Source organism: Dipteris shenzhenensis, chromosome 14 (genome assembly GCF_047967505.1).
Source record: "Dipteris shenzhenensis isolate YYH24624 ecotype China chromosome 14, Dip_SZ_1.0, whole genome shotgun sequence".
Classification (NCBI taxonomy): Eukaryota; Viridiplantae; Streptophyta; class Polypodiopsida; order Gleicheniales; family Dipteridaceae; genus Dipteris; species Dipteris shenzhenensis.
This window is the reverse complement of record NC_141609.1, coordinates 13624010-13632170: the sequence shown is the minus strand read 5'-3', so window position 1 is coordinate 13632170 and position 8161 is coordinate 13624010. Positions and strand designations below refer to the sequence as shown.

General features: G+C 36.7%; 1 protein-coding gene across 1 annotated transcript; it reads left to right on the top strand.

The window, feature by feature from the left end:
* The first annotated feature begins 431 nt into the window (after positions 1-431).
* Positions 432-5760, top strand: LOC147894217 (uncharacterized). The gene is made up of 3 exons (XM_087384692.1): positions 432-744; positions 4634-5524; positions 5621-5760. Exons 1-3 carry the CDS (start codon positions 432-434, stop codon positions 5758-5760), a joined length of 1344 nt encoding a protein of 447 aa, XP_087240818.1.
* Positions 5761-8161: the final 2401 nt, after the last annotated feature.

Below are 8161 nucleotides of genomic sequence, written 5' to 3'. Positions count from 1 at the left end.
AGGGGATCCTTGCCTTTGTTGGACTTAAACTAAGGTTGAGTGGATGCTGGATATGCTAAAGTTCTTTAAAGAGAAACCCATTTTGGATTGGGTAAGAAGGATGATTGGGGTAGTGATGTCCCTTTATGTGATACTTGGCTTACGTTAATAAGATACTAAGTAGAAAGAATGCTTCACTTCATTTGTGAGATACTGGGTTTGAGCGTTTCAAAGGTACTTATGTCCCTTTATGTGATACTTGGCTTGGGTTAAGATACTAAGTATGACTTCATTTGTTAGATACTCGGTCTCCACGTTCCAAGCGTGCAAGCAAGGCACATCTGACACTCTTAGAAGCTACGTATATTCCAAAAAAGACCTACCATCAAAATGACGGGCCTCCTCATCGCCTACTACCTTGCCACTTTTTTCACAAGCCCACTTCAAAAGAAATGACTTTTTCACATGATCAATCTGCCGGAAGGGATGCTGCCCAATTGATGCACGACGACTTAGATCGCCACACCGGCTCGAAGTCGCAGGCCCATGATCAAGGCTGCCATGATGTGGAAGGCGGCGGTGACTCTGACGCTTCATTTCAGGCACAATTCGACCAGGCATTTGTCTCATGTACAAGATGGGATGCTGAAGCTGCCGACCTTAGCAGCGTTTATCCGCGAGGCTTCGCTGCTGTCGAGCATCGTGTGCGACAAGCCGAGGAAACACATGTCGGCAGCGCGGGCCAGACACGTAACCTTGGGCGCGGTTAGTTACGAAATCTTTTCTCCATGTATGATGTTCATGAAAAATCTCTCTCTCACACACTCTCTCTCTCTCTCTCTCTCTTTCTCTCTCTCGTTGTATGACTTTTGTGGAATTAATGCACAAGTGCCTCTCTTTCGTACCATCCTTAGCTCTTTTCTTGGTCGCTTTCAGACATCGGTGTCTCTCTCTTAAAACAATCTAGCTGAAAGAAAGTACCCACATGAGCAAACAGGCCTACTGTCCAGATGTGACTCTTGAGATTAGGGAGGACTCCGAAAGTAGGAACATCGTGCACAAGATGAGGTGCGACATTTCCTGCAAACGAAGCCAAGCCCAAACCGATCTGACCTTTTTTAACAATAGTTTGGTAGAGAATTATAGGATGCAAGTGTCGAAACGTATCTCGGATCGAGGGTGAATGACAAATTATATTGTGTAGTTATCCACCAAAGAAGTACAAGTTCTCTTAAACCTCTATTATAACTGAGCTTCTACAATAGAACATTTGTGACGAGGGAAAAGGAAAGTATCCTTACGGGGTGAAAAACTCATGTGTTCCCCTTAATCTCAAGATTGCTATCATAGCCTTGTAAATGAAGTTCTACAATGAAATGCTTGAGGTAGGATATCTAGAATCCTTGTAGATTATTCTTAAAGTACCATTACGAGGGGCCTTCAAAGGGTGGGTGTTGAGTCTTGTAGGGTTGGTATAATTCTCGTCTTAGAGAGGACGTCCAATGGAGAGATTAGAGGGTATACTACTATTTAAAATAGTACCTTTTATTGAAGTATAAAATAAATAAGATTAAAATTTTTTAGAATGTGAAAACTTTGAATACAAATGCTTTAAAGGCAAAGAATTAGTTGGTTTCATTTACTTTTTAGTTGGGGATTACTAACTAGTGGCAAACTGATTGGTATACACATTACATCCTATTAAGGCAAGGTATTTCCCTATCTTCATAGATTAACATTAAAACATGCATGCCATAAGTGCTAACTTCTAGCACTTATCGCTTGTAACATTTTATTTAGATGTATCAAGTGTTATATCTACATAGTAAACGAGCAAGTCCTATATATAGCCTACTTTAATGGTCCATCGAGAAACTTATGTATATTCTTACTATCATATGAATGAAGTTTGATTTGGTATCTTCTTTGAAAACTGTTTTCCTTCAAAATTGATTATAATCGAATGAAGACCCCTCTAGACATGCACTTTCATCACCCTATTATATATAATTAGTCAAGGAAATTGCATAGATGAAAGACAACCCTTATGAAATTGCGTAGATGAAAGATAACCCTTATAAAATTTCATATATGCCATCAAATTACGTTTTTTAGGCATTTGAGCTCTTCAAAGCAAGATGATTGAACTCTTAGCTCTTATAACAAAAGGAGTTGATATATATAAATGTTGGGTTTACGTTAACGTGGAGCACTGAGATCTACAAAACCATCTTAGGAGCTCATCATACCTATCTTGGGAAGTGTATTATATATACAACTTGCTTTAAAAAGAATACTAAAATTGAAGTGTTTTTAATGCAACTTGATCTATAAGGGAACATTTGAATTGTAGTGTTACAACTTTAATAAAGGCATGCTAGAATTGTATTGTTTTATATGTAAATTACTACCCCTCGTCCATGTCGTAGCTTCCAACATCAATTTTATTTCTTTATATTCATTCTTAATACTTAATGAGGCTTTTATTTTCTCTTTATGTGTGTGCGTGTGTGCGCACGGATGCACACATGCACTTGCATGCATGCATTTGTGTGCATGCATGTGCATATTATATAGCATGCACTCATGTGTCCATGGTAGCACCTCGGTAGCACATGCATGCACAATTGTATGAACATGTGTGTGTGTGTGTGTGTGTGTGTGCATCATAGGAGCCAAGATATGCAAGCCTATGCACAGGTGCATATGTATATATGTGCAATTATAAGCATGTGCATTATGTATTTGCATATGTGTGCATGCAATTGCATGGTTGCATCTACGCATGTGTGTATCCATATGCGCTTGAATGCATGTGTGTGCACATGCATGTATGCTAATTTATTAATTTTTGATTTGATTTCATACTAAGTATGCTCTATACAATGTTTTCATGCTATCTTGTTGCGTTGCTATATCCCAAAGCTTTTATATTGCACGTATGGAAATACCTGGAAATACATCACTTTTTAATAACCTTTTTGTTTTTAAAAAGACTAGCAAATTCTTTCTCATAGATAACAATACTTCTAATATGCTGATTGAGAAAATGTTTCTTGCATAGAAATGTATCTTCATGAAAACTATTTTGAAACGTGATTGATTTATTGGTCTCTAAAGTTGACATTTTAAATATCTTGCCCGATTAAAAAGCTATTTACCCAAAATTAGAAATAAGTGACCATATTTTTCTTCATGATAATTTATTAGAATTCATGAAAAAGATTAAATTTTGATGCTCAATAACTCTATGATGTGCATCAATAACCTCTCTCTCTCTCTCTCCCCTCTCTCTCTCCCTCCCTCCCTCCCTCCCTCCCTCCCTCTCTCTCTCTCTCTCTCTCTCTCTCTCTCTCTCTCTCTCTTCTCTCTCTCTCTCTCTCCTCTCCCTCCCCCTCCCCTCCTCCCTCCCTCCCTCCCCCCCCCCCCCCTCTCTCTCTCTCTCTCTCTCTCTCTCTCTCTCTCTCTCTCTCTCTCTCCCTCCGTCCCTCCATCCCTCCGTCCCTCCCTCTCTCTCTCTCTCTCTCTCTCTCTCTCTCTCTCCCTTGCTCGCTCTTGCTCCCTCCCTCCCTCCCTCCCTCTCTCTCTCTCCCTCTCTCTCTCTCTCTCTCTCTCTCTCTCTCTCTCTCTCTCTCTCCCTGCCTCCCTCCCTCCCTCCCGTCCCTCCCTCCCTCTCTCTCTCTCTCTCTCTCTCTCTCTCTCTCTCTCTCTCTCTCCCTCCCTCTCCCTCTCCCTCTGCCTCTCTCTCTCTCTCTCTCTCTCTCTCTCTCCCTCTCCCTCTCCATCTCCCCCCCCCCCTCTCTCTCTCTCTCTCTCTCCCCCCCCCTTTATTTTTCCTTCTCTTTATAATGTTTTTGCATGATGAAAACTTTCAAACCACCAACTTGGTATTCATATACTTAATCTTTATGTTTCCACTACAAGTCAAAACTTACGTTGATGATTGTTGCTAAAGAAAATAAGAGAGATATATTAACACTTATCATATACGCTAATCTAGCATTTTATATAAGATTTAGCTATTAGCTACATAGAGATATGCTTTTAAAAAGTTATCCGACTGAGCTTTTACATTTTCAAAGATCTTTGAATGCTTGAACTATAGACTTGCATAGTTCCATGTTTAAAATCAAGAAAACTATCCAACATGGAAACATCTACCCAAAAGAGATTTGAGAGTTCACAATGTTGGAAATGGCTTTACAATGGATGTTATTGTAGATGCTCATGTTTTTTATGTGAGGCAACAAGTCATTAGATCATATTATGCCCAAAACATGAGGCAAATCACCATAGTAACCCTTCACAAGTTTATAGTAAATTAATTGAACTTATTCTAGGCTTCACATGATCCTATTATGTCGAGAAAACTTGTATCATTATCTTCTTAAGAGATCATGAAAAACTCTATGAGAACTTTCAAAAGTTAATGTGAGGATCTTCTTACATAACACATTGACTTTTTTGTAATGGTATCTATTTATGGACTACTTTGTAAGGTGCAAGACTTTCATCATGCATTTTGAAAACATGTTACTCTCGAAAAATAGGCCTAAAACTATTTTTAGCATGGCTTTGCATTATTTCACAACTTTACTAAATAACACCTTATTCAAGCTTATAAAGATCTACAAATGGTTTTTTATATGATTAGGAGCTTGTGAAATGGAGGCATATTCGAAAGATCCATGTAGCACAAAAGAGGAAGAGGAAGACCAAAAATCAGGGTTCACATGTCTTTCTTACACTACTCCATTAGCAAACAAGGGGAATGGGAATCATGAAAGTAAAGCAAACTGCACAACAAATTTACAGGATATGTATGATATTATTAAAGAGGAAAATAAGTTCCTAAAGGAGGAGATAAAAGATTTGAAGGAGTTTATTTATTCCATGAAAACACACCAGTGTACAAAGGAAAAGAAGGAGATTGATGAGTTGCAAAAAAGGATCCATGGTTTGCAGGTAGCATTACGGATTCAAATTCTAAAGGGAAGGGAATTGAAGCAAGAGCTAGAGAATGCAAGGGATGCATTAACAATAAGAGCACGATCGCGAGTAAAAATGGATAGAAAGTTTGAGTTGGTTATTGCTCAAAAGCCCCAAGATGTGATAATTGATCCTACTACCATGTCGCTTTATTGTTCAAAAGAAGGGGCATGCCCCATTTGCCTTGAGCAATTTGATGCAGAGTCTGGATGCTATATTCTCAATTGTGGACATCAATACCACTTAGTTTGTCTTGTGCAAGTAATGCCAACAAGAACAAGATGTTGTATATGTAATAAAGATCTACACATCATACTATATGAAACATTTGGAATGGCAAATAGATATCCACATGATGCACGACTTTGGGATTCTCAAACAGGCCAACCTGTTGATTTCACAATGGAAGAAGACATACGAGCTATCATAAATGACATTGAGGAATCACAAGAACAAGAAGAAGGTGAGAATAGAGAGGAGGAAACTTTCTTTGATGAAGATCAAGAATCGTCATTTGTGAATGAAGAAGAGGAAGGGGAGCTAGAGGAACAGGAAAGTGGAGGAGAGGAGGAAGGGGAGCTAGAAGAAGAGGAAAGTGGAGGGGAAGAGGAGGAGGAGAATGAAAATGATGATCTAGAAGATTCTAGTCAAGAGCAAGAAGACGATGAGGAAAGTGGAGAAGAAGCCTACGAAGAAAATGAGGAAGATGAAGACACTGAAGAATATGAGCCTTCAGAGACCAGTACTGAGGAAGATGATCCACATGATCCAGATTACATCCCAGGATTGTAATCTTACTCCTTGAATAATGAAACATATATCCTCTCTTTCTTATTGTTGTGAATTCAAATTCAACATCTCTCTCTCTCTCTCTCTCTCTCTCCCCCCCCTACATGCATCAGTTTGTGGGTGCATGTGCATGTGCACATATGTGTGCATGTTGTGTGCATGTGTGTGTGTGTATGCACATGCATGCATGCATGTGTATGTGTGTGTGTTTAGATTTGATAATCCCATCACTAAATGAACCATAAAATTAATTCAATCATTTGGATAATTATAAAAAGCAATGGAATGATTTTTTTGAGAAAACTAAATTGAAGTAACTTTTGACAATATTGAAAACCAAAAATTTGGCAATGAAAGCAAGAGGATTGGCAATAGAATTTTCCTTTATATTGAGTTTGCATACTTGAGCAAAGAATTAGTACAAAGTGTTGAATCCGTCAGGTAGTCTAGGCTCCAAGGCCAGGGTCTTCTTATCGCTTTACCTAGGAACAAAAACTTCCCTTGAGATTCTAAACTAAAAACTTCAAAGAATTGCAAAAAACCACAAGGGGGATATTCCACGCCCAAGTGAGAAAATGAATAAATTTATGAAGGGGGATAATCCACACCCATTACTTACTTTTGAATAAATCATTAAATTAATTCATTTGAAAGAATCAATTGCTTAAATATAAGTAATTAATTATGTGAATAATTTTTATATATAAGCAATTGATATAGTAAATTTTTGAAATGAATGAATGAATAAACAACAAAGTACAGTTAAATCAATTAATGAAGACAAGGAGGTTTGTCCTCATCCTTAGGTGAGAAAAAACTTCCCATCTCTATGTATAATGAATAAAGAAATTGAAGTAAATGCAAAAAAGAAAAGTTAGCAACAATTTCTTGCAAAGAGACTTAAATAGAAAAAGAAAAAATTAACAAAATTTCAAAACTTTACTAAGGGGGATATTCCACACCCTTATGTGCTAGACTAAATAAGTTAAGTAAGGCAATCTCTTAAAGGAAATCATTAAAGAAAGTTTAGGCAATTAATTGAAGAAAATTGAAGATGGAAAGTTAAGTAAGGTTATTAATTAAAGAAAATAAAGAGGAAAAATAATAACAAGAACTAAAAAAGGAAACAAATAAAGGAAACTCATATGGAAAGAATAGAGAAAATTAACGATAATTAAAGGGGAAACGTAAACGTTAGCACTCGATACACTTTAGAAGGATACATAACTAAGTCTAATGCAAAAAAGGAAACTAGAGAAATGCTAATCAGGGAATTGAAATTTTCCTTAAAAGGGAATAAGAGGGGATAGATATAAATCAAAAGGACAAAGGAAAATAGATTACAAAAATATATAAACATAAATATAAATAAATAAATTATATATATATATATATATAGAGAGAGAGAGAGAGAGAGAGAGAAGTGAAATAAGCACATAAGTAATTAGTTAAAATGGGCTCTCTAGCCAAATCATTGGATGCATTAAGAAGGATAGGCAATAAATTTAATAGAAATAAAAACAAATTAACTTTAAAGAGACAACATGAAGAAGGAAAAACATATTAAAGGAGGAGGAATTAAGCATATTTATTTATTTATTGTGGATTTCATAATACAATTCCAAATAGACTAAACAATCATAGCTATAGAAACAACTATATGATAAAAATGTACACATAAACAAGCTACCACTGTGTGTGTGTGTGTGTTTAAAAAAGAAAACCTTTTAACAACACGGCACACGAAGCACAAATAAGGGTGGATAAATTTTATTATTGTATCGATCATGTACATAAACTAAAAGTTTGTACAAAAGTGTCGAATCCATCAAGTTTTCCAGGCTCTGAGGTCAAGGTTGACTTACCTGCCACCATCCAAACTAGCCAGTTGTTAGAACAATAAAGTTGAATTTGGGTAGACAGCTAATGCCTGTATCCCCTGGCTTGTTATTGATTTACCAAAGAACATAAACACACCTTTCGAAATTCTAAGATAAAAAGGACCTTTAAAGGAATGTAAGAACATAGCGGGGGTTTACATTCTAAAGAATTTTGAGAGAGTGAAAAAAAATCATAAGGGGGGTAATCCTCGACCTTGAGTGGTAATTTAGGGCCAAGTAAAGTAAATGGATTAAAGCTAGGGGCTAGGGATACCAAATGAATTACATACATATGACGAGGTTAAGGCTTTTTTTGGGAAGGAGGGGGAAATAATAATTAGAGAAAGCATGAAAGATTTAGACAAGTAAATTTAAGAGAAACCTAGAGCAAATTAGAATAGACATATAATGCATAGAAAATAACCAAATCTTTTAATAACTATAGCACGTCCCTGTAAGAAAACAATACAACGTCTGTGCTCAACAGATAACAGAATCTCGTACGCAAGAGAGAAAACCAGATA

What these genes read in the sequence shown, in the direction of transcription:
- LOC147894217 (XM_087384692.1), top strand. Translation starts at nt 432, where the DNA reads ATGACTTTTTCACATGATCAATCTGCCGGAAGGGATGCTGCCCAATTG. An exon ending in GACACGTAACCTTGGGCGCG is followed by an intron (nt 745 to 4,633) that starts GTTAGTTACGAA and finishes TTATATGATTAG; the next exon opens with GAGCTTGTGAAATGGAGGCA. An exon ending in GGAGCTAGAGGAACAGGAAA is followed by an intron (nt 5,525 to 5,620) that starts GTGGAGGAGAGG and finishes ATTCTAGTCAAG; the next exon opens with AGCAAGAAGACGATGAGGAA.